This window comes from Sprattus sprattus, assembly GCF_963457725.1.
Source record: "Sprattus sprattus genome assembly, chromosome: 5".
Classification (NCBI taxonomy): Eukaryota; Metazoa; Chordata; class Actinopteri; order Clupeiformes; family Clupeidae; genus Sprattus; species Sprattus sprattus.
Genome location: NC_137924.1, coordinates 20843241 through 20870477, shown reverse-complemented (window position 1 = coordinate 20870477; position 27237 = coordinate 20843241). Strand labels below are relative to the sequence as shown.

The 27237-nt window shown below is 41.2% G+C and overlaps 3 protein-coding genes across 3 annotated transcripts in view; all 3 read left to right on the top strand.

Moving 5' to 3' along the window:
- Nucleotides 1-585: 585 nt before the first annotated feature.
- The window catches only part of LOC308365203 (gamma-crystallin M1-like), a gene marked incomplete at its 3' end in the record, with an annotated part of 50548 nt that continues 23896 nt past the window's right edge, over nucleotides 586-27237 (top strand). The window contains exon 1 of the mRNA XM_080838558.1: nucleotides 586-819. Coding sequence (XP_080694684.1) covers nucleotides 628-819 — 192 coding nt within the window. The 5' untranslated portion in view covers nucleotides 586-627. The remainder of the gene's footprint in view (nucleotides 820-27237) is intronic.
- Nucleotides 14246-14870, top strand: LOC308365205 (gamma-crystallin M1-like; the record flags this gene model as incomplete). The annotated part of the gene is made up of 2 exons (XM_080838560.1): nucleotides 14246-14497; nucleotides 14598-14870. Exons 1-2 carry the CDS (start codon nucleotides 14294-14296, stop codon nucleotides 14868-14870), a joined length of 477 nt encoding a protein of 158 aa, XP_080694686.1. The 5' UTR covers nucleotides 14246-14293.
- Nucleotides 18899-19531, top strand: LOC308365184 (gamma-crystallin M3-like; the record flags this gene model as incomplete). The annotated part of the gene is made up of 2 exons (XM_080838538.1): nucleotides 18899-19168; nucleotides 19256-19531. 2 exons carry the CDS (start codon nucleotides 18899-18901, stop codon nucleotides 19529-19531), a joined length of 546 nt encoding a protein of 181 aa, XP_080694664.1.

The following is a 27237-nucleotide window of genomic DNA, read 5'->3' as shown; positions in this document are numbered from 1 at the left end:
TTAGTTCTAAACGCATTCAATGCCAAATAATAACCCTTTGGGTTCTGCTTTGAAAAACAGGCCCCAGTACAACACGATTAGGCTGATGACTCAGGGCTTTCAGACAAAGGTATAGCAGTTTGTCAGGAATGATGTTCAGTATAAATATGGCCAGAAGGGCAACATAATGGCATCAGCTGTGAGATACGACCATCTATCACCATGGGCAGAGTAAGACGATGTACATCACATAGTTGTAATTATGGGATTGAAAGACTGATCTGTTAATTAATCCCATTAAATTGGATGGCACTGCTTTTGAACATATGTTTAATATGTACAAAAAGTTGATTTCAGCTCTCTTCTAAAGAGTGGCAGTGGCACCATATTTTGTGGAGCCAAGATGACTTATTTAGGGGGGGGGAAATATATAGAAAACATTACATTCCTTGAAACAATATGAAGTTCACTTCATTCAGTAAATCCCAGTAATGTTAAATCCTAAAATTAAAGTAGGATACACAGCTGCCATCTACTCTAGCATAATAATATTTGATCCCACAAAGGTATGAACTGTGAGATCTTTGTGTTTCTTTGCAGATCATCTTCTACGAGGAGAGAAACTTCCAGGGTCGCTCCCATGAGTGCATGAGCGACTGTTCTGATGTGTCCTCCTACCTCAGCCGCTGTCAATCCTGCAGGGTGGAGAGCGGCTGCTTCATGGTATACGAGCGTACCAACTACATGGGCAACCAGTTCTTCATGAGGAGGGGCGAGTACTCTGACTTCCAGCGTATGGGACTGAGTGACTCCATCCGTTCCTGTCGTATGATCCCCATGGTAAACCATTTTTACTGTAAAATTTTGATTTGATTCAACATTATGATCTTTTGGATCAATTTAGTGCTGAATTCTGAATTAAGATGCCATTTAAATGTGCAGAAAAATATTACAACCAATCACCTTTTTTCATTATTTCATTATTATTCAATTGCCATATTAGGCAAAAAAGTTTAACAGTTTGTATGTTTTAAATGTGTCCTAATGGCTTTGATATCTATGTCCTCCAACTACAGCACAGAGGAACTTTCAGAATGAAGATCTACGAGAGGGAGAACTTCGTCGGTCAGTCTATGGAGCTGATGGAGGACTGTGAATCCATCCAGGAACGTTTCCAAATGGCTGACTGCCAGTCCTGCAACGTGATGGATGGCCACTGGCTCATGTTTGAGCAGCCCAACTTCAGAGGCAGGATGATGTACCTGATGCCTGGTGATCATAGGAGTTTCAGAGACATGGGTATTACCATGAAAGTTAGCTCCATCAGACGCATCATGGATTCTTGTTAGATGTCACATGTATGGTTATAGTGGAAGTAATAATTTAATTCCCATGTAAAGTTTATTAAAAAATCTGACTTGTCAAATTCTTCATGATCTTTTTTTATCAAGCAGCAATGATTTTGGTTACTTTGCCTTATTCAAGAGGAAGATCATTGATAACTACAATAAAACAAATATCCTTCATGAGGAACATAATAGTCCCATGGAAGACAAGTTCAGAGGAAACTTTAAAGGTGGTCACATTGAGAAAGGTTAGTTGAAGATGGGGAACACTTGACAGTTGTCCAGAAGACACTCATTGACACCCTCCATGAGGAGGGTAAGCCACAGAAAGTCATTGCTGAAAGGCCTGGCTGTTCGCAGAGTGCTGTATTAAAGCATATTCATGCAAAAAATGTCTGGAAGGGAAAAGTGTCGTAGGAAACACAAGCAACAGGGATGACCACAGCAGTCACATTCCTAGTGTCAAGCCACTCCTGAACCAGAGTCAATGTCAGCAGCGCCTTACCTGAGCAAAGGAGAAAAGAACTGGACAGTTGCTCGGTGGAAATTCTTAAATACACTCTCACTTGCCTCACTCAGTTGTCTGGTCTCGTCGCTACACGGACAGAGTATATGCTCGAGACGGCCAGCTCCGCGAGTCCCTCATTGCTCCCGAGAGCCGTAGACAACCCTGCAGGCACCCCAGACCCGGCAGTCCCAGTTTCCTGGTCCCAGGTATCCTATGTGTCCCGGTCCCAGGTATCCTAGGTGTCCCCATCCCAGGTATCCCAGGTGTCTCTGTCCCTGGTATCCTAAAGGCCAATTTATACTTCGGTAGACGACACTTTTGAAAAGGCGTCCAGGCCAGGTGTGTTTATACTTCAGGCGAACAGTCGCCGAGTTCGTCATAATGGGAGAGGCGCTAACGACATTTTTCTGCCACTACATTCTACTTTTTTTTTTTTAAAGGTTACTTTATTTTTAATAAAGCATAACAAAAAAAAAAAAATTCCAATGTAGTACAATATGATCAGGATTTACATTTACTTCATATTAACATGTTGTCCTACCGTAACCATTTTTTTTTTTTACCCTGAATCCCAATAGCACCACATTTAAAGTGTGACATTAAACACATGACAGACAGACAGGTGACAGACGAACAAACGGAGAGACAGATAACCAGGCAGGTTGGCAGGGAGCAAGGTGGGGCAAAGACAGAACAGACAAGACAGGACTGGACAGCTAAACACATGGGATGCATTAGTTATTGAACAGAATGGTCTCTGATTTATATTGGGAGGTTACGGAAGAATGTTGAGAATGTTAATTGTAACTTGGGTGTTGGTGCGCTTGAGTGTTGCTAGTGAGTGCCTATGTGTATAATGGTAATGCAGGAGGGTGGGGGGGAGTTATAAAACATTGAAAAGTGGTGTCTGTTGATATATGTGGCTTATGGTTAGGTTTTGGTGATGTTTCAGTTTAATTTAGAAATGATAGAAATGGTGACCAGGTATTTTCAAAGGCTGGCATTTGCCTCCCTCTATGTGCGTTGTGTTTTTCTATTGCAATGTATTGTGTGATTAGATTTTTCCAGTGGTTGATGTGGCAAGATTTCTTTGACTTCCAGTTTTGAAGGACTACTTTCTTAGCGACAGTTAAAGAGATGAGCAAGGGGTTCTTGAATTTTTGCGGGATGTGGACTATGGAGATGTCACCAAGGAGACAGAGTGTTGGGGTTGATGGGATTCTGAAGTTCAGGATGGTAGAGAGTGCTTCAGTGACCGTGATCCAAAAAGAGTAGACTGGTTGACAGAGCCACATGGCGTGTAGGTAATCGTCTGTGCTACCCAAAGTGCATTGTGAACAAATACCTGTGTTGGTTAAGCCCATTTTGAACATTTTACTTTGGGTGATGTGAGATCTATGAATGACTTTATATTGTATAAGCTGTAGGTTTGTGTCAGTGGTCATGGAAAATGTGTTTTTGCAGATTTGTTCCCAATAATCAGGGTTGGGAGTGAAGGCCAAGTCATTTTCCCACTTGGTCGTTGGGAGTGTTATTGTTGTTTTTAGGTTTGCTATTATTGTATATAGTTGGGAGGTTAATTTTTTGAAGTTATTAATTTTCATGAGATTTTCTATAAGTTCAGAAAGTTGTAATGTGTTGTTGGTTAGTCTAGTTTTATCTTTAATTTTATGCTTAAGCTGTTGATATTGAAGAAACTGTTCTCTCCCAACCCCATATTTCTGGGTCAGTGTGTTGAATGACATTAATTGGTGGTTCTCAAACAGGTGGTGAAGATGTGTGATTCCTTTTTGTGCCCACGTGGGAAAGTGAAACGGTTTGTTCTGTAATGTGAAAGCTGGGTTGTGCCAGAGATGGGTGTACTTGTTTAGTGCCAGTGATGATTTTGTGATTTGACGATATTCTGGGGTTTTTATATTTCCAATAAAATTGTGTTGTTAGTGAGTTGAGAGTTTTGAACCAATTGTCTGTAGGAGTGGTGGGAATCATAGAGAAGAGGTAGTTAATCTTAAGAAGGATTTTCATTTTGACTGCAGCTATTCTTCCGATGAGTGTGAGTGGATGTTTAGACCAGCGTTTATAATCGTCTTCGATTTTTTTGAGGAGGGGAGTATAGTTGAGGGTAAAAAGCTCTGACAGCCTGGGGGAAATATGAATCCCTAGGTACTTGATATTGCCAGTATGAAAGTGGAGGGAAGTGTCCTGAACTCCAGAATCCCATGCATCATCTGAGAGGGGTAGTAAGATTGATTTACTCCAGTTGATATTATAATGTGAGACATGAGAGGATTTATTGATGATATTGAAGATTTCTTGAAGTGATACCTGTGGGTTCTGTATATAGAGTAGTAAATCGTCTGCATATAAACTGATTTTGTGTTGTATGTTTGCTACCTGAATTCCTTTGATTATGCTGTTTTGTCGTATTGCTGCTGCGAGAGGTTCGATGAAAATGGCAAAGAGAGAAGGCGAGAGGGGGCATCCCTGTCTGGTGCCCTGGTGCAGTGTGAAACTCTGTGAAGTGATTCCATTAGTGGTAATTGTGGTCCTGGGTGATGTGTACAGTGTTTTAATCCAGTGGATGAACGACTCTCCAAAGCCAAACCTGTGGAGAGTAGTGAATAAAAATGCCCAGTTTACCTTATCAAAAGCTTTTTCCGCATCAAGTGAAATGATAAACTTTTTGAAAATCAACGGCGCGTGCCATCTATATAGCTAATCACACTGACATAATTATGAAGAGTGTTTAATGATATACAGCCGCGTAAAAAATTAAGAGACCACTTCAAAATTATCAGTTTCTCTGGTTTTACTATTTATTGGTATGTGTTAAAGTAAAATGTACATTTTTGTTTTATTCTATAACCTACTGGCAACATTCCTACCAAATTTCAAATAAAAATATTGTCATTTAGATCATTTATTTACAGAAAAATTACAATTGGTCAAAATAGCAAAAAAGATGCAGTGTCTTCAGATCTCGAATAATGCAAAGAAAACAAGCTCATATTCATTTTTAAACTACACAATACTAATGCTTTAACTTAGGAAGAGTTCAGAAATCAATATTTGGTGGAATAACCTTGATTTAAAAGCACAACTTTCATGTGTCTTGGCATGCTCTCCACCAGTCTTTCACATTGCCGTTGGGTGACTTTATGCTACTCCTGGCGCAAGAATTCAAGCAGCTCGGCTTCTTTTCATGGCTTGTGACCATCCATCTTCCTCTTGATCACATTTCAGAGTTTTTTTTATGGGATTCAGGTCTCGAAATTGGGCTGGCCATGACAGGGTCCTGATCTGGTGATACTCCATCCACACCTTTACTGGCCTGGCTGTGTGGCATGGAGCATTGCCCTGCTGGAAAAAACACTTCTCAGAGTTGGGGAACATTGTCAGAGCAAAAGGAAGCAAGTTTTTCTTCCGGGACAACGTTGTACTTTGCCTGGCTGAGGTTTGTAAAAGACCATAAGGATTGAACCAAAGCCGACTGGAGGGTCTCCTAGTTCGTCTTCTCTGATGAATCCAATTTCACAGTAGGTGCAAGACTCTGTGGCTTGTAGGCCTCTCCAGGTCTCCGTCTAACCATCAGACGACCATGTGTTGGGCAAAGCTGAAAATATGACTCATCAGAGAAGACGAACTAGGAGACCCTCCAGTCCGCTTTGGTTCAATCCTCTGAAATGTGATCAAGAGGAAGATGGATGGTCACAAGCCATGAAAAGAAGCCGAGCTGCTTGAATTCTTGCGCCAGGAGTAGCATAAAGTCACCCAACGGCAATGTGAAAGACTGGTGGAGAGCATGCCAAGACACATGAAAGTTGTGATTTTAAATCAAGGTTATTCCACCAAATATTGATTTCTGAACTCTTCCTAAGTTAAAGCATTAGTATTGTGTAGTTTAAAAATGAATATGAGCTTGTTTTCTTTACATTATTCGAGATCTGAAGACACTGCATCTTTTTTGCTATTTTGACCAATTGTCATTTTTCTGCAAATAAATGATCTAAATGACAATATTTTTATTTGAAATTTGGTAGGAATGTTGCCAGTAGGTTATAGAACAAAACTAAAATGTACATTTTACTTTAACACATACCAATAAATAGTAAAACCAGAGAAACTGATAATTTTGAAGTGGTCTCTTAATTTTTTCCGCGGCTGTATATCCGTTTTAATAGGTAGGTATTATTTGTGGAGGAAGCAAGCTATAATAAAAGTATATGCTAATCTTACATACACTACATAAACTATTAAAACACGATACAATGAAATTAATAAGTTCTTATTTCTTTGGTATTTTTGTCATATTCAGATTTGCAATGATGATTGCTTGGTAAAATGTATGTTTTCAAAACAAGTCAAACACAGTTGTGGACCAAGATCTGAACTGCTGCCCAGCTGCTGCAGCGTGCGGAACCCTTGATTGTAACCGCGCAATTCTCCTCTCCAGGCGCCTCCACTTTCTCATGTGGAGGACGCAGCTTAAGCGCAGAGACAGGGTTTGCCCGTCTCCTAATAAAGTTGGCGAAACAAATGCAACATTCGCTGATTAGCCTACCTCTTGTTAACAGCAGACAACACTTTCCAAAATGGCATTGCATTGAATAAATCAAGCCTATGATGTGCATTGCACATGAATGCTTTGTCAGTGCTTACAGCTCACTCACATTGTTGCGTTGGAATGCATTGATCCAACGGAAGGCGGAGGAGGAGTCTGGCGCGTGGGGTTCTGTTGATACCGGAGACGTTATAGTGAAATTGACAGGTCAACAAACCAATCACGTCACTAGCAAGCTTTTACCCTGTGAGTAGTAGCATGCTATCTTTACATAGGGTTCTCAGACACCTCGCAAATCCTATTTTTCAGTGACAAAAAAGGGCTTTTTACATTGTACAGTGTCTATTTCTCGGTAACTTTAAAAAAAATCTAACCAAAAAAAAGTCAAACAACCAACTTGTAGGTACAAATACGACCATCTACGGAGTTTGGCAGCCATCTTTTTTTTTGAGTTTGCCGCTCTGTAGACGTGAGCATATACGGGATATGATTGGCTAGCGCCTGTGCTGTCAGTTATGCATGAAAGGCAATATGATTGGCTGACGCATGCATGAAAAGTTCAACATTGTTCAACTCTTGCCGCAAGCAAAGCATGAAATGCAACGCACGCGAACCAAACGGAGCCACAATTCAGTTCGGCAAAGGATGACGTCACCCCACTCAAAGTGAGTGGGGATGCGTTAACCCTGACGCATCAACGCATTCCAACGCAACAATGTGAGTGAGCTGTTAACAAGATCTGCGTAATGTCCTGCGGCAATCTGCCGGTGATTTCCTTCTCACGAGTGGTAGCCTACCCTATATTCAAAAGGAGAGTAGGCTAAGTTAACAAATATTGCCTAGGAAAAGTTATATGCGTAAAGGCCCGGTAAGCGTTTCCGCTGCGCAAATTAAATGCTGCGTGTGTCACTGTGCCACTGCGTGTGTCATTTGTGTCACTTAAAATATTTCTAAATTATGCCAGAGCCTGCACTTCCAGCTTCCTTGTTTAGGCCTATGAGTAAAACATGAAAATTCCTCCAGTGAGCTGACCTCTTGAATTCTTCACCTTGCACACGCACTTTTTGCCACACCACCACAAACATGATTCCGGCAACACTGGTTGGAACAAAGGCATTTCGGAACAGAGGGTTTCATTTGGTAAAGATATTTCAGAATTTTTTTCGAAATATTGAGCTTTCGGAACACTTGGCAGTCCCACAGCCACACAGAAGTTTTGCCTGGTCATACAACAGGGATGTAGCAATAACTGCCGAGCCATTATTGAACAGGTTGTTATACTTTCGGAGTCAGGTCGCCGCCGAGCGCCTGTTTAATTGTGTATGTGTTTTTCAGATGTGGGTAAAGTTGCTGTGTGTGCTGCTGCACCAAATAATTCCTTTCATCAGTGTTTTAAAAATGTTTCAGCACTTTGACCGTCTGTTTACGTTACCGCGAGTCAAAGCACTATCCATGTTTCTGATCGCTTTCTCGTTGACCTGTCTACTTTCCCAATACAATACTAGAGCCCATCTACCTTATGCCACTGACAGGGGCTCGTCATAATAGCAGGCACCGGGGCCCGTTGTATCTACGTTACGCTACTGTGACGACTTCAGCGCCAGTAGAAATTTCTCCATATAGCCGACACTTTAAAACGACGGTTTAAAGTGTTGTCCATATCGTAATTTGTGTCGGCGACCTTTTCAAAAGTGTCGTCTACCGAAGTATAAATTAGGCTTAAGTGTCCCCATCCCAGGTATCCCAGGTGTCTCTGTCCCTGGTATCCCAGGTGTCTCTGTCCCAAGTGTTCCAGGTGTCTCTGTCCCAGGTGTTCCTTTCCCAAGTGCCGCACTCCCCGCCAATGCCACGGGATGGCCCAAGAGACCCCCGACCCCGGTAGACCAGGACATCGGTACGCTCGAGGCGCAACTGTGGATACCCCCCTTTTTGCTGCTCCTGCTGGTCACCCGACGCTGTCGAGGCCACCTCAAAGATAGTCCAGTACCCCTAGACCGAGGCGCAAACTCCGGTGCTGGGACCTGGAGCGTTTCCAGGAGCGGCTCCTGAAAAGGGGGGGGGGGGGGGGGTAGGTAATGTCACGTCTGTGCCGACACAAAGCCCCCTTTATGGTGTAAATTTAGTGACAAAACTCACACACTCGAGGAAAAGTCTAAACGGATTTCAGGTTGACTTCAGGTTGTGACTATGAGACTCTCCTGCTGTCAAATTAGGACCAATCACAGAAGAGCCCTTCCTGCCACTGCACGAAAAGCAAGATTATCGGGCCCGTATACGCTGTGATACAGCCGCGAATGATCACCATTCCTGGCTGATCGCGGACATTCCCCCGAAATATCTGTCTGCCGCATACTGACGGAATTTCCCGGGAAGGAACCTGCGAGGGGAGGGGGGCCGATGTGTTTAGCATTCTCACCTCCCGCTGACAGAGGTGCGAAATGCTCTTATTAGCATATTGACTGTCAGCAGTCTAGCCACACACACCCTGCTGCAGCCATTGGTTGAAAACGACAAGGAATTGAATTAAAACGTCTTGTGATAAGACGGAATGAGATTCTGTCTAAAGGTCAGCTTTTTAACTGACAAAACGTATCCCCTCCCATTTACAGCTATTGCCCCATAAAAACGAAATTAAAAATAATTTAATCACTATTCTGTCTTTAGGGTTTTGGTCCGGGGTTATCACATTTCTTGATTCACCTTCCGTTTTCAGAGTTCTGCCTTTAGGGTTTTGATTCCGTGGATATCACGATTCTTGCTTTGCTTTGCCTTTCATTTTCAGAGTTTGAGGATTGCAATGTACTTTGGCGGTCTGTTCCACTTATATTCCCGAGCTTCCTCTCTGTAATGTTGTTGAGATTCACTTTTGGCATGTAATTATACAGAGTCGGGCTTACTCTGATATTGAGATAGTCATTTCGCAACTTGGGACATGTTTGCCACTTGTGAATATCTATCCTGTGTCTTTTCAGGTAAATTTCGAAATCTTGCGCGAGCTTCGAACCTGCCCTCTTCAGGTTAATGGTATTGTATACCTGTGGCTAACCGCTTAGCCACGTTGCTGGTAAGATTCAAGCTCGTCGGTGCGACCAAGTACCTGGTTTATCATTCCTCCCTCCTCTGGCGTATTTCTCTTCTGTTACTGGAGCGTGCGAATTGGGAATTGTTTAGTGGACTTATGTGACGTTTTAATTATGTTCACGTAAAGGCGCCCAAGGCAACATTAGAAACTTTAGACTCGAATAATAAACGTTCAATATCTAGTCTTTTTTAGTTTTAATCACACCATACCATTACATATCGACATATCGTGGTAGTGGTCCCTGGAGAAGTGGGTATACTTTTTATTTATTCATACAGCACAGGATAAACACCCTGTTTTGAGAAGTGGGTAGGCTATACCCAATGGTGACTGAAAAATAAGTGGGTATACTCCGTATACCTGCGTATACACTGGACTACACCACTGGACATTCAAGGAGCAAAGATGAGACGTCGTTGTGTGGTGAGAACTGATAAAAAAAATCGCCTGCCTTCTGTTTTCCACGGTTGATTGCATGTTATGCTAGAAATGGCTTAGCATGGGTGGGATGGGGAAAGATAGCACCTTTCCATCCAGACGCAAATTTAGCTAATCGGAATCTGTAAGTGGTTTCCAGATATACAGCCGCTGTATATATATATATATATATATATATATATATAGTTGATCTCTCTTATTTGACGAAGCAGTGAGTTAGCTGTCTTTCAATGTCTCTTGTCGAATTATCTCACATGTTTATGGTGGTATGTGTTTAAAAGTTTTAACTTAGGCTATGTGTAATGTTCCTAACTTATATATTATTATTTCACCTTAATGTTCTTGAGATTCGTTTCTGGCATGTAATTATACAGAGTCAGGCTTACTCTGATAACAGTCATTAAGAGTCGTTAACAGTCGTTAAGCAACTTGGTTCCATGGTTGCCACTAGTAGGGATCGAACCTGTGACTTTCAGGTTTTTTTAAATCAGTGAAGCAGTGACGGGGTGCCTCCCCTGGCGGGAGGGGGGGGGTTGTTTTCAATCCAGGTCAATTCAATTAACATAACAAAACCTAGGCCTGGTCAAGGGAAGGGGTCGGGGGGGTTTTCACACCAATGTGGGCTTCTACGGCAATACACAGGGTCGAATACTGTCGTAAATCCCTTATTTCATGCAGTGTGCTTTGGTTCCTGCCCACACAGTGCCAAAAGTATGAATTTGAGCGAGCAAATAAAGTTTCACTTCATACCCCTTCAGCACACTCTCACCCAGCTGCACGTCTTATCTCCGCATTAGTCACGTTCGCACTCCCAGCTGCACATAATTCCCATCACATAATCACGAACCACACACACACCTGGCACTTCCCTACATATACTCTTCACTTGCCTCACTCTGGTGTCTGGTCTGGTCGATACACGGACAGAGTTTATGCCCGAGCAACCAGCTCCTCAAATCACTTATAGCTCCCGAGATGCCGCCTCCAGTTGTCAGCCTCTACGAGTTACTGGTCTGCTGGCTTCCACCCAGCAAGATTCCTTGTCCGCTGCCTTCCACATCAGCAAGCTCCATGCCTTCTGGTTCCTACGCCTACATATCCCAGAGTTCCGTGCCTCCTGGATCCAACGCCTGCTTTACCCGGAGTCCGTGCTCACGGCCCCAGGTCTTACGTAACTTTCTTGTCCGGCTACGAGCTGTACAGTTCTGTTACGCACCCTTGCACGAATTAAACAGAGTGAGACTGTCTTTTGTCTTGTTTTAGAGTTCCTGAGTGTGACTCAGTGTTAAGTCAAGTTAGTTCATTAGTCTAACCTGTTTTTGTGTGTCCTGCTCCCCTTCTGTATTCCATAATAAACCCTGTTTCACTGCAAAACCTCAACCTGAGTCCTGGCGTCTCATGGCACAGAGAGCTATGGTGCATTTTATATACACTCCTGCTTTTCTATTGTACTGTTACTCTTTTTTTCTTTTTCCCCCATCCTTGATTGTGCCTCTCCAAGCTCACTTGGTCAGAGCACTCCTGCCAATGTGTGAATGACTAAAACCTTCACTGTAGCACAATGTCCTCACAAGTGCAAAGAGCACAACTTGCAAATAAAGTCTGAGTGCAAGTGAGTATAACTTGACAATTTGACTTGAAATTATCTGTATCAATTAATTCTACCTAAAATATCAACTTAAAAGTAAAACAATGTATTCCATTCCAAGTGGAAAGATACATTAATTTTTCATTGGATTTACATACTGCCTTTTCATATACATAGATTTAGCTTAAAAGAATATCACTCTCAAACTTTTTGAGAAAGCCACCGTAAGAAGACCTGTTGAGAGTAAGCACCACAATATTAATTCAAGTCATTCATGACAGAGTAAAGAGAGGGATTGTCGGGGGTGGGGGGTGTAGGTAGGGGGTATGATCAATGTTGCATCGTTCGAATGTGATTCATATCATGAATGTTAAGTGGTTTCCACTCTGGAGCATAAGCTTACGCTAGGAATCCCATCTGCCTGAAATGCAATTTCATGTATTTGATATTGTATGTATGTTTATGCACAGAATATATATGGCATCTTTACATTTATGTGATTATAATGTTGGTTAACTGCATATCAGTTGCTTAGAGTCTTGACTTTTCGACTGTTAAACTCTACTGACTGAAATAAAAGAAGACCTGCTGTTTTCATCACAGACCTGCTGTTTGGGGGGGCATGCAATAAATTGATTTATATGATTATACACCAACTGGCCTATAGGTGGCGCGACAGTTTTCTTCGAATATCCCGAGAACCGTAGGGCCTTGGAGGGCCAAATTGTTCTTGTATGTTTGTGTCAAGGGGCCATGACAACCCCTACCATAACCAGTCATTACATGTATAGCGCCACCTAGTTAAAAATTAAAAAGCAAAAATTAGGTGTTTTAATCGAATATATGTCAAAGTGCTCGAAAAATTACCAAATTTGTCAGGGACATCAAGCCTGTAACCGTCCAGCTTCGGTAGAATTTTTGTCCATGGATGGAGCAAAATGGCTCTGTAGCGCCCCCTAGAACATTGCAAAAACCCCTGCGCATTGGGGTTATTTTGGCGAAGCTTGACGGAATTCGGTACACGTCTTCATCATGCATGGACGGCCCAAAAAGTCTCTTGACGCCATGGTGGCAGGTCCACAGGAAGTCAGCCATTTTGAGTGGAAGATGCGTTTTGACGCCGTTTGCACACCTCGTGGTTGGAAACTTCACTTTGTTTCCACACCTCTTTATTTGACCTGTTTTAACAAACTACATTGCAAAAGAAAAATATACCAAAACAATCCACAAAAAAGTAGTACACAAAACATTACGTAACCAAATCATCAAAATCTATCACAAATAATTTCTTTAATACATAAAAATGAAATACAAACCAATTTACACACACAAAACCCATAAAAACACACAAACACACTGACAACCATGACTCATTCTGTGCCAAAACCTACTGAACAGTTCGGCGGTCATATTTTGTAACGCTTTGCGTTACGTCTAGTTTAATTCACGTCAACTCTGCCATTTTGGGAGATGCTTATATGTTACTACATATATAGATGCTTATGTACTGAATTTAAAGTGCCGTCGGACTTGTATGACTGATTGTATGATATTAATATGATAAATTATGTTAACAACATCAATGAATAAATTAATTATGTAAAAATAAAGCCAATTATTTTGCCCTCACTTGTAAGTGACACATAAAGCACCTACACCATCAAAAAATGTGGAAGCAACATAATGTCATAATTGTGGTTTAAAATGTGTGGAGTATTTGCCTTAGTATTTGCTCGGTCTGCCTGATAAGGTTTCACTACACTGCCGAGACATACACGACAGATACCCACTAGATTTAGTTATGAATAGTGACACACACCAGAGAGGAACCTTTCAGTAAACTGAGATAAACATGAAATGAAAATAATTCCTCATAACTAAGCTACATGAAAATCAATTTCAGATTCAACCATAAAAATATACTTATATATTTATGCTTCATTTTTCACCTTCACAGTAAGCTTGGCAACTATATGAGATTTCCATTTCATTTCCTGAGTGAAGAGTCAGGGACTTGTGTAGATGAACACTTCCCTCTTTCAAAGTTTCATCATATGTGAATTAAAAAACAGGCTTCAAATGTATGAAGTCACTTTGTCACTCTCATGGTTTAGTATATTTGTATTTTTCGGGTTACATTTTTTGTCCAAACTATCCTCTTCTCGAGACAAGAAATTCCAGATCTGTTGTAAGAGTAGGGCTAAGGCATTTCAAGTTTTAACTGTATATATGTTCACACTGTGTGTTTATTTTGTTGTGGCCCAAAAAGAAAAGATTCAAGTAAATGCTTCCAGGGGACAGAATTTTCTATGCTTTCAGACAATGCATAGAACAATATGGAAATGGGTCATCTCGTCACCAACATCAAATAATAACCCTTTACAGTATAGTGCGCTTTGACAAAGAACACACCCCTCTGACACTGTATGCTGATGAGTCAGGGCTTCAGTACAATGGTGCCACAGATGGTTTGGGTTCTAAGTTGGGTATAAAAGTGGCAGCTGGTGTTACAGGTTGCACTGTAGGTGTGAGACAGGACTTAAAACATCATCATGGGAAGGGTATGGAATCACTACAAGTATTTACACATTATAAGTGATAATGTATCTCGTTTATCGAGGTACTGTCGTGTAAGCTTGTGGTGGTATTCAAATTAAATGATAGATTATCAAGGTTGAAAACATCATTGGAAATCTGGAAGATTCAATTTAACAGCGTTTCCTTCTCGTGTGTGTATTTTCAGATCATCTTCTACGAGGAAAGGAACTTCCAGGGTCGCTCCTATGAGTGCATGAGCGACTGTTCCGACATGACGTCCTTCCTCAGTCGTTGCAACTCCATCAGGGTGGAAAACGGCTGCTTCATGGTGTACGACCGTACTGACTTCAGGGGCAACCAGTTCTTAATGAAGAGGGGCGAGTACACTGACATGCAGCGCATGCAGAGCATGGGCATGATGTCCGACAACATCAAGTCCTGCCGTATGATCCCAATGGTAATTTGTTTTATCAATATTTTGTCTATTCTGTCCACATGATATATAGCTGATTGTAGTAGGAACTACAACTATTAAGTTTGACCTATCTCCAATACAGCACAGAGGACAGTTCAGAATGAGGATCTACGAGAGGGAGAACTTCGTCGGGCAGATGTCTGAGCTGATGGAGGACTGTGAATCCATCATGGATCGCTTCCGCATGGCCGACTGCCAGTCCTGCAACGTGATGGATGGCCACTGGCTCATGTATGAGCAGCCCCACTTCAGAGGCAGGATGATGTACATGATGCCAGGAGAACACAGGAGCTTCAGGGACATGGGCACAACCATGAGAATTAGCTCCATCAAACGCATCACCGATTATTGTTAAACTGAGTCTCAGATGTTTATCTACCTGAACTGTTTGTACTAAATAAACTGTTCCAAAAACAACATTCACTGGTAATGGTTAGGCAGTGTTTTTACATTAAATTCACATTATAGCCACATCCCAGTAATTGTGAGAACCATATCTGCACAAGGTGCAAGCCATAATTTTAGATAAATAAAAAGGACAAGTTAATAATTCACACCTAAATGCAGCCAAGACTCCTTAGTCTCAGTTAATAAAACCTGAAAAAATATGTGAAATACAGTCCATCTTGATGGATCTTTTTCTGCCAACCCAGTTAAGTCATGCAGGCTATTGACAAATGACTAAGACGGAGTCAGAATAGTGATGTTTATGGCCACCATCTAAATGCATACGCAAACCATATAGTTGCCAGAGTAGAACTATATTCCAGAGTAGAAACAAGAAATAAAACTGCATTGTAAGATATCCTGAGCCATCTATTTTCTTCTCCATTATCAGATGTTAGCAGGTTTTGACGACAGTGGTTCATGGAGTTCATGAGATTACCAAAAACCAAAGCTTGAAAATAAACATTTCTTATGTCAGTCTGTGGATGGCTTTAAGACAAGCTGAAACTGGTAATACCTCAATGGTCACAGACCACACCATGACTGGCTTCTTTACAAATTCTGCTCTAGGAGATTTAAATAGTCTTCACACCCACAGCACAGTCATACCTTTAACTACTCATACAAAGTGAGAATATTGTTTTGTAACTAGCTGTAATGCTGGTGCTTTCTGCACATAGGAGTAAGTAATAAAGTAAGTCATTAATTAAATTAAGTAACTAAATAGAATAAATATTATTATTATACGGCTCTTCAGAATGTTCCAAAAAGTACCGTTGATTTGAATGGGCCATCCCTACGTCATACCCATACATTAATTCCTGCTAACAGACCTCTGCGAAAGATAATCACCGCTGTCATTGGCAACGGGTTTTGTACTTCTAATTCACATCTTTCATATCATTCCGCCAGAAGTCCAGTCATTTTAACGCAACAGTAGAGAGTAATTTGAAGTCAGCAAGTAATGGGTTGCTATGCAACACCTGAAACTTCAAAGTTCTATTTGCTTGAAGAACTATTTATTTCTAAACGGGACACATGAAACGGCACCTAAATCATTAAAAAGAGATATGTTGGAGGAATGTCTTCTATCGTTTTTGGCAAGCACCCGTATAATAAGCGGGATAATGTATTGTCCGTCGGTCATTCTACAAAAATAATTCCCTTCGATACAAAACAACACCCTCCGCTGCGCGTCGGGGTGTTGTTCGCCCCGTCAGGAATTATTTTTGTAGAATGACCTCCGGACAATACATTATCCCTTACATAAACCTAGCTACAGGATGTGTCTGGTTCAGAACAAATACCAAGTGGTTTAGAAAATGGGAGATGTGAAAATTGTTAGATCTTTGTCCTTGATCAAGCAAACAGGGCATTCTAAACCTATACAATATACATTTGGTTCCTGTGTTGTTAAGAAAGGTCATAAGTGTTACGACTCAAAACCATGACCAACAAGTCTACAACTGGCAAAAGAACAAAGGAAATAAAAATTAGGCCAATTAGAACATTAGGCCTATTATAACATACGGCTTAGTTATAAACATTGACTATTACTTGTGATTTAGTATTAATTCCAAACAAATTAATTAAATAATTAACAATTAAAATATATGCCTATATAAGATCTGTTGGCAAATAATTCCATTTCAAAAAAACTTGAAGGTCCACCTTCATTACACTTTATTATACTGGAAAGGGTATTCTTATTTGGCTGACTCCAGTAATGGTGTGGCTGGGAAAGGCTTCTTATTACAGGTTATAATAATATGATACAATCCAGTTTCGTTACTGAACAAGCCAGCAACTGAGCAGGTTTGGGGACATGTTGCATTGACGACATCTGACATTAGCTTTAAAGAATGCAAAAATACCAGACCACATCAGCATATTAACTGTTAAATCAAGCTAAATCAGTTATCCACTCAAAGAATGGCCCCCTATAAGAAGCACAGATGACCAAGCTCCACAATCATGCACACATTCTGATGTTACTTCTAAGGGGGTTTCTCTGAATCCAAACCTCTCCTACCATCTTGCAGTTGTGGTCTGGGGTTTCTGTGATCTTATTTTTCAAATTGTGACTGCGCTCCCCTTTTGTTGAGATCATAAAACCATCAACAGCTTTAAACAATCCTCATTCAGATCCACACTACCATATTTGAACTACGGCCCTCTCCCCTGTGCTGCACCCTTGCCATCGCACCCCAGTTTTTTCTTCGCTGTCTGTATTTCACCTTCCCTAATTCATCAGTAGGTTACATTTAAGTACTTCCACCAAAATATGTACACAGATACCTATCAACAACTACCCCCCCCCCCCCCCCACACACACACACACACACCATCACTCAACATTTTTACCTTTTTTCATTAGTCTAAAAATACAATCCCAATATTGTGCTTCACTTTCAATATCTCTATTACCTTTGCACTACACTGTCAGTTCACAACATTTCAGTATAAGAATTAACTGATATTAAATTATATAAATTTTATGACCTTTAACCCCCAGGAGGCCAAAGCTGGACTCAGGCACTGACGTGTGGTTCTGACAAACCTTTTAAAATGTAAGCAGCTTTAAACAGTGGTTCCAAAGTCACATTTTTTTGTGTAAGTAGTATGTATTTCGTATTTTAATTTTTTTCTCTCCCCAAATCCCTCTTAAACAAAATCATACTGTCATAAGCATTTTTTTTTTTTTTTACTTGTACTGGAATATGTGCAGAAACATATACTAACCCACAGTGACAAACTGTTTTGGTCACTTGAGCTGATTCTCTAAGGCCTTGGGTGTGCCATAAGCATAAAAACACTGAATCACTCCATTCACATAAACAAATAAATTGCTATCAAACATTTATGTCCATGTCATTAGTATTATCCAAAAGGTTTCAGTGGGAGGGCTAATGACCTTAAACCATGCAGATGCAGATGGGGGCTGTTAACACTCCTTCCCATCTCAATACAAAGCCTTTCCACAAGGGCATGTCTTTTGGAAAAGAGACTCTTTCACAGAAATCTCCACACTATTTGCTGTACACACTATATACCTACACATGCAAATGTAAAAGATGACACAAATTACACTCCATAACCCTCCAAACACATACTGCATGAGTAAACATGCAGTTAATAGCTTGATAGCTCACACTAGCATACAGTAAAATGCTTAAGAGTTTACAGTAGCACACAGTAAATAGCTAAAGAGCGCACACTAGCATACAGTAAATAGCTCAAGAGCTATTTGTGTAATAATGGGGTGCAACTATATTATCACATTGGTGTAATAATGAAAAACCTTAAATCCAAATAATTTCATCCCCATAAACCCTAACGCTGAAATGTAATATCATGTATGGTGAAAAGTGAGGTGATTTGTTTTGTAGTGATGTGTGTAGAAACTTCTTTTTACTTCATGTGGAAACAATACTAACACACATGCTATAGAAATGCACACAGTGAAAAATAGCAAACCTTTTGGAGCTGTCCCTGCAGGGCAGGCCTCAATGTGTGGTTGCTTTGTCAGGGTTTTATATACAATAGACAACATATTTTTTACGTTGGTTTGGTATAAAAGTAAGAGTTAAACCACCAGGATGTCAGTGCATCAGTCGTGAACAATCAGTCCTAAAACTCCATCAGACATCTCCACCATCAACATGGGCAGGGTATGTCACACACAAGGGCAACACCTACACACATGGGCAGGGTATGTCACACACAATGGCAACACTAACCCACATTGGCAAGGTATGTCACACACAAGGACAACACTAACACACATTGGCAGGGTATGTCACACAAGGGCAACACTAACACTCCTCTACACCACTTGAACGATCCAAAATGGAAAAGTTCTAATTCTAATTAAAAATTATTAATAATGATATTAGGTTACTTCTACAGAAAACAATGCCTTACTTACTAAGGAAAATGTACATACAATTTTTCAATTCTTTACAGATCATCTTCTACGAGGACAAGAACTTCCAGGGGCGCTCTTATGAGTGCATGGGAGACTGTTCTGATATGCACTCCCACCTTAGCCGCTGCCACTCCTGCAAGGTGGATAGCGGCTGCTTCATGGTCTACGACCGTCCCAACTTCATTGGCAACCAGTTCTTCATGAGGAGGGGCGAGTATTCCGACATGAATATGCTGAGTTGGAATGACTGTATTAGATCCTGCCGCAGCATCCCCATGGTAAATAAATTCAGAATTATGAGTATTATTATTATTATGATAATTGTATGTAGAGAACTCATCTTTTATGGCATCTTATGTCTACAGCACGGAGGACAGTACAGAATGAAGATCTACGAGAAGGAGAACTTCGGCGGTCAGATGAACGAGCTGAATGATGACTGTGACTCCATCATGGATCGCTACCGTATGTCTGATTGCATGTCCTGCAACGTTATGGATGGCCACTGGCTCATGTATGAGCAGCCCCACTTCAGAGGCAAAATGATGTACATGAGGCCTGGAGAGTACAAAAGCTTCAGGAACATGGGATTCAACAACACAAAATACATGAGCATGAGACGTATCACTGATATGATGTAAATGTTCTTGTAAAACGTTCTTGGTCAAGCAATCGGTACAATGATGACTACAATAAAATGTTCCCCTTTTTAAAACAACATACTACTGCCTGTTGTTTTCCTACCACATACACACACTTTACACAAAAGACCAGAATACCAACTATCAGCTCATACATATATAAATTCTACAATCAACATTTGTTCTTTCCAGTTCCTTCCCATTGGCCAGTAGACAGTCTTCACTTAACTGCGGAGGACAGTAACGCCAGCAGTGTTGTGCATGTTCACACCTCTCATGAACGAGTACAAAGTTTAGTTCATACAAGTAAATATGAATCCTTCACGTTCATAGTTCACCAATTAAATTCTGAACTCGTTCATAGTTCAGTTCAGTTCATTTTCATTTTTATTTTAATAATTGCTAATTCTCCAGGAGGACATAGTTTGCACAAAAAGGTAAGATTTTTACTGTCGGAAACGTTATCAGATACCCAGCCCTGTTGTACCATTTAAATAATGAATTATAAAGGGAACTAACGGAATGCACCTCCATAAGCAATGATATGCGACTGGCTTAATCTAAGATACAAGAGCATACACTAAATGAAAGACCGCTTAAAAGTTAGCAAAGGTGCACCCTGTAACACTCGTATTTGTACATTAGCAGTTTATGCTAAGCGAGTTCACGAACAGTACCATCATGCTAGATTAATTAAGTGACAGTGCTCTTAGCAATTATGAGCAAACTAAACTATAACAAACACCTAAAGACAAGGTAGGCTACAAAGTCAAACTTACAAATATGCTACGTGGACGCACACAACTTCAACAAAGTGCAAAATTCAATTATGTGAAAATATTCCAGAAGTTAACTGCCACTCCATCTAAATAAGTCGTGAAGAGAAATCAAAACACTATCACATGACCAATGCAGTTACCAAATATGGTCATTTACCAAAACATGCTCTGTCCTGGCAACTTAACAAATAATTACTATGGCCTTTTTAACCAGGTACTGAGCAATGACAGGTTGCAAGCATTCAATTTAGACAGCGTCTTTCCTCAGTAGAAGGAAAACATTCTGAAACGTTTTAGCTAGACCTCAGTTGCACCGGACCCAGAAAATATGAACTTGTTCACCGTTGAAATTCATTATTTCTTATTAAGTTACGTTCAGGTCATCATTCTCATAAAAATGAACGTGTTCAATGAACGCATTCTTTTGAACGGCATCACCAACAAGAACAGGTATCTCCTCCCTCTGATGTCCTCTGAATTGTTGGGGAACGCCAAGACCTTCACCAAGCTAGATCTAAGAAACGCTTATCATCTCGTGAGGATAAGGGAGGGGGACAAATGGAAGACTGCCTTTAACACTCCTAGGGGTCACTATGAGTACCTCGCGATACCTTTCGATTTGACCAATGCCCCAGCTGTTTTCCAGGCTCTGGTCAATGATGTCCTCTGACTTAAAATTGTTGGGGAACGCCAAGACCTTCACCAAGCTAGATCTAAGAAACGCTTATCATCTCATGAGGATAAGGGAGGGGGACAAATGGAAGACTGCCTTTAACACTCCTAGTGGTCACTATGAGTACCTCGCGATACCTTTCTGTTTGACCAATGCCCCAGCTGTTTTCCAGGCTCTGGTCAATGATGTCCTCTGACTTAAAATTGTTGGGGAACGCCAAGACCTTCACCAAGCTAGATCTAAGAAACGCTTATCATTTCGTGAGGATAAGGGAGGGGAACAAATGGAAGCCTGCCTTTAACACTCCTAGTGGTCATTATGAGTACCTCGCGATACCTTTCAGTTTGACCAATGCCCCAGCTGTTTTCCAGGCTCTGGTCAATGATCTCCTCCGAGACATGCTTGACCGTTACGTTTTTGTCTACCTGGATGACATTCTTTTTTTCTCACAGGATGAGACGACACATGTTCAGCACGTCCGGCAAGTTCTTCAACGCCTCCTCGCCAAACAGCTTTTTTGTAAAAGCAGAGAAATGTGAGTTTGATGTCCCCTCCGTCTCTTTCCTGGGGTTCATTGTATCGAAGGATAACATTGAGATGGATCCTACTAAGGTCAGTGCAGTGACAGAATGAGCTACTCCGTCTAGTTGCAAGCAATTACAGCGCTTTCTGGGCTTTGCTAATTTTTATAGACGTTTTATAAGGAATTACAGTTCTGTTGCTGTGAGGTTCATCCACCATTGTCGCCGCATTTGGAAGGGAGCCCTGGATATGCTCCTGAGAAACGCGGTCCAGTCTTAAAGGTTGGCCAACCGACAACGGACTCCCGCACCCACTAGCCGGCCTGCACATAAGGTTTGAGTTTGGTTGTCCACACGTGACCTCCCCCTGTGTGGAGTGCCGTCAGTTGGTCTAAGTCTCTTCATGTTTCTAGCGTTCCAGCGATGGCCCGTGTTTGATAGATCTGTTGTTGCCGACCTCTGCTTGTTTAACAGATTACGTCTCTGCTTTTCCCTTTTTGGATACCCTGCCCTATCTTGGACTGGCTGCCCGGGTACCGACCTCTACCGTATAATCAACGGATTACTTCTTTGTCTTTTCCCTTTTTGGATACCCTGCTCCATCATCGACTGCCTGCCCATGTACCAGCCTTGGACAGATCTGACTACGAACTCTGCCGCTGTCGTTTTCTACTGGGATTTGTGTACTTGTGTATGGACTGCCGATACGTGTACCGAACCCAAAACAGTAAAATTATTATATTGCACATACATCTGTCTCCTTGTCCTGCAATTGGATCCACAGTCTGAGATCATCACATGCTTAACCTGGGTCACCAAAGAGTCAACCTGATTCACTGATTTAATTCATTGCATTGTATGATTAGTGCAATACATTGAAGAGTTGGAACACAACAGTGGAAAAATAGCAATGTGTTTATTTTTGGCAGCACCACTTTTATTTTATTATGTTAACGTTTTAATTTAAAATAAATAAATAAATGCTTTTGATGCAACAACTGAAATGGTGCTTTGTCAATCGGTACTGGCTGTAAAATATGTTCAAAATTGTCACTGTCTTTTGTGTTGAGAGAAGTAGACAATGTATCGAAGTAAATCGGTAGAGATGGTGGAAATTGTGGAGTTTGACAAACTGAGATTGTTTTACAGCATATGCCTGAAATGTAAGAAGACTCCCAGCTATTTAAAAAAAAAAAAAAAAAATCTGTCTGTGGAGGTTATGATAATCACTCACCTGAAATGTAATAAACCGACTACCTTTCTAAGCATTTAGCCTTCTCTGACGATGTCTGTATTTTTATTTACATGCTCTCTCAAAGTCTGACTCTGCCAGTAAAATTGCATTAAATTCATTTAGTTCTAGATGAAAGCCATTGGATTCCAATTGACCTAAGAGCATATCTAAAAAATGCTGACCCAAGTTATGGCAAAATGAGATCTGATGGGTCCAGATATTCCTGGGACCGAATAGGGAGATGAGCCATGAAATTGTGTATCGGAATGGAGATCCCAAGGGTACGATTCTTGGGCCCCTATTATTTTTTCTCTTAATGCTTTTACTTTACCAAATATCACAAGGTACCAATACTGCTTACCACCACTACGTATATAGCAGACACACACAAAAATACTTCCCCCTTTACCTGTTGTATATGGTCCCTGCTAGAGTCTCAAACAAACTTAAGGCAAAAAAGGTTGTAATTTTCTTTTACAAGCAAATAAATAAAAACTTAAAAATAAACGCTACAACATAATATTAGGAATATTTTCAGGACAACTATGTTTTTATTTGGCATACACAACTTTAATATTTTTTCAGTTAAGGAGCAAGTTCATCTCTTTTGGTATGTGATATAAATTACATTCAATCAATAAAAAAATCTGAAAACAAATCAATTTAATAGCTTCAGTATACTCTGGTCAATAGTCCTGTACCTTAACTATGCTTTAAATGACATAATACTGAATCGATACTAACAACTTACTAACCGAGAGTGAGGTCATGCCGGGAAATATCAAACTGAGGCTTTGGCATAATGACAGAGCAATAGCGAGGTTGATACGCCAAAGCTGACGTTTTTCTCTCCTTCTCCTCTTTGCTCCTTCTCCTGCTCTCAAATCTCCTCCCGAATAATGTAGTTGGAGGGCAATACGCAATTCATGTCGCCCACTGAGAGGGCTATACGCAGAACGTTCATACTATCATTGCCATATACTTACGCCCGACTCACATTGTTGCGTTGGAAGGCGTTGATGCGTCAGGGTTAACGCATCCCCATTCACTTTGAATGGGGTGACGTCATCCTTTGCCGAACTGAATTGTGGCTCCGTTTGGTTTGCGTACGTTACATTTCATGCTTTGCATGCGGCAAGAGTTGAAGAATGTTGAACTTTTCGAGAGGCAAAGCATGCGTCAGCAAATCAAATTCCCTTTCATGCATAACTGACAGCACAGGCGCTAGCCAATCATATCCCGTATATGCTCACGTCTACACAGCGGCAAGCTCAAAAAAAAAAAAAAATGGCTTACCAAACTCCGTAGATGGTCGTATTTGTACCTACAAGTTGGTTGTTTGACTTTTTTTTGGTTAGATTTTTTTAAAGTTACCGAGAAGTAGACACTGTACAATGTAAAAACCCCTTTATTGTACCTGAAAAATACGTATCATAGGATTTGCGAGGTGTCTTAGCACCCTATATAATAATAGCATGCTACTACTCACAGGGTAAAGCTTGCTAGTGACGTGAATGGTTTGTTGACCTGTCCATCTCGCTATAACGTCTCCGGTATCAGCAGAACCCCATGCGCCAGACTCCTCCTCCACCGTCCGTTGCATCAACGCCTTCCAACGCAACAATGTGAGTCGGGCGTTACTCTGGGTAAAACCTTCTCAAATATCAAGCATGGTTACAGGGCTACACAGCTACCCCATTTTCGCTTGTCTGATCACATGTCCCTGCTTCTCTTACCGTCATACAACCCCCCTTAAGAAAAAAGCCCCCCCCCCCCAACAAAGACTATTAAGACTTGGCCTGATAATGCCTCTCAGCAGCTGCAGGACTGTTTTGAAACCACCAACTGGGATATTTTCTAGCACCAGGACCTGGAAGTGTACAGTGTACACCTTAACTGTTCTGGGCTACATCAAACACAGTGTTGCCAATTTAGCGACTTTGTCGCTATATTTAGCGACTTCTGGACACCTCTGGCGACAAAAAAAATAATCTAGCGACTTTCAGGCTCAATCTGGCCGAATCTAGCGACAATTTCACTTGTCTTGTGCTGTTGGAGTCCATGGTGGAGGAGCTCAAACTCCCATCCCAGGACGAAGCAAATGTGCGCGCAAGATGTGTGCGCACAAGATGTGTGCGCTACATCATGGCCCTGCTCCATGAATTGAAGGCGAGTACCTTCAAATTTTGCTGCACTTAAGCAGATGGCAAGTTGCTAGGCTGCTCTGACCTTGCAATAGACAGAGCTATGCAGCAATGGCGCAACATACACTGCAGCAGGCAAGTGCATAGATAGACCCCAAGCACCACCACTTGTGCCCTGGTTGAGAAAAAGTGCCCTTTTGGCTGGAGCCCAAAACATTTTTCATTCATCAATATTTTTAGAATACAAATTAGTGCCTCTGTCATCAATTTCCCCAAATGTGTTTTGATATCTGAGGGGGGCATTTATTTGAGTTCTTGTGAGAATTTCGCCCCGACATGCTCCGCGGCATAGACATAGAACATTACGTTTGAAAACATAACTGGTCTGACGTTTCCTAAAAAAAACGAACTTGATTTCAAAGCATTGTCCAGCTGTTTACTGACGTTTGTCATGTTTAATGGCATTATTTGTCTGAAAGTGCATATTTTGTGTTGTATAAATTCCGTTTAGACAATTTCGAAAGTATGTTGAATTTATGTTCATAAATGTCACGAGAATTCACAGCTGAAACATGCTAAAACAGTGCCATCTATTGGTAAAATGTGGGTATAGCGCTTTTTTTTTTTTTTAGCATTTACAAAAAGGTCAGTTCCGCCTGGCCACGTGTTTACGTCACGCGCGTGGTGGGCGTGGTTACGTCCCGCATGACGTCATTACGCAATCTAGCGACTTCTGGCGACTTTCCAGTGAACCAATAGCGACTTCTTGTGATTTTTTTTTGGCAACACTGATCAAACACTGTGTCAACACTGTCACAGTGAACAGGTGCATCAGGGTGTATCATAACCAGAAGCCCTGGATGACAAAAGAAGTAAAAGTGCTGCTGAAGGAGAGAAGCGGCGCCTTCAGGTCTGGGGATGAGGCACAATACAGGACTGCTAGAGCCAACCTGAGGAGGGGCATCAGGGAGGCCAAGACAATATACAAGAGGAGGATTGAGGACCACTTCAGCAGCAACAACATACGGAAGGTGTGGCAAGGGGTCCAACACATCACCAACTACAGGTCCAGCAACCTAACTGCAGCCGACCGTGATGACTCGCTGGCTGAGGTGCTAAACTGCTTCTTCACCTGCTTTGAGCTTAATACACCGGATGCGACCACGCCACTTCCACTAGACACATGTAGCCACACCCTCACAATGCAGGCACAGGAGGTTTCAGTTTCAGTTTGTTTATTTGTTGAAGAGGGACATTGTACATTAATAAACATTCAAATGTAAATGCACCCAATTGTAGCCTAAAGGCTAGTTTCCATTGGCAGTCCCCCAGAGCTCACTTACCCTGATGAAGGAGATGATCTCTGAAACGTCGGCCTTTTAACACAGGTTTAAACATTTTGCTGAACAGTTTTAAAACCCCAATTGGATTATAGCGTTTGTTCTTAAATTTGCCTTTTAAATCTTAACTGTGGAGATTTTACCTTCTTACCTTTTTAAGAGTGTGGATTTTTACTTTTTAAGAGCCTTTTTAAGGATTTTTCAAACCTTTTAAAAAAAACCTCAACTGAGGTACGGACTCTTTTTAACCCCTTGTTTGAGGTCCTGGTTTTTACTGGATGTTTTAATACTCCTTTTAAAAGCCCAACTACAACACTGGATTGGCTGTTTTAATAAAGTTCTTTGGATTTTAAACGGACCACCTCCAATACTGGACTTTCCTGCTCTCTTTTTAAGATACACCCACAGCTTTTAAATCGTGTTTTATTATCTGTACAGCATTGTTTTAAATCCTGGTTTTAGCCACCCTTAGTTTGCCCTATTAGCTCCCTTATTTCTATTTGCCCACCCCTGCCAGAATTTAGGCCCACTGTTCCCCCTTAACATTTATTGTCTATTTCCCCTGCCACGCCATTCCTTGCCTCACCACTCATTGACCCAACAGCTCCCTGTTTGTCCAAACTTTTTGTTTTCTCACATTACCCAACAGTTATTTGGTCCCCATTTTTTATTTTCTGACTAATAAATACACATTTTACTCACCCCCCACTTCGCTCAATCAGAATAACTGTCCTCTGCCCCCCCCCCCCCCCCCCTTTTCTTTTCTTTTACAAACAACCCTTTCCTGTATTGTTCCCACCTTATCTTTAGTTTTTTTCCTTTTAAATGTCTTTTGGCTTATTTATATCTTTTTTATTGTACCATTGATCTTTGTTTTATTTCACCACACACCACCTTCACCACACTTTGTGCCCGACCCCTCAGCTGTGTTCTCCCTACACTCTTCCTTCCCTTCCAATGCCTCCCAAACCTACAAATAACACACGTCCCGCAATGCCCACATCTTTGCTTCCTA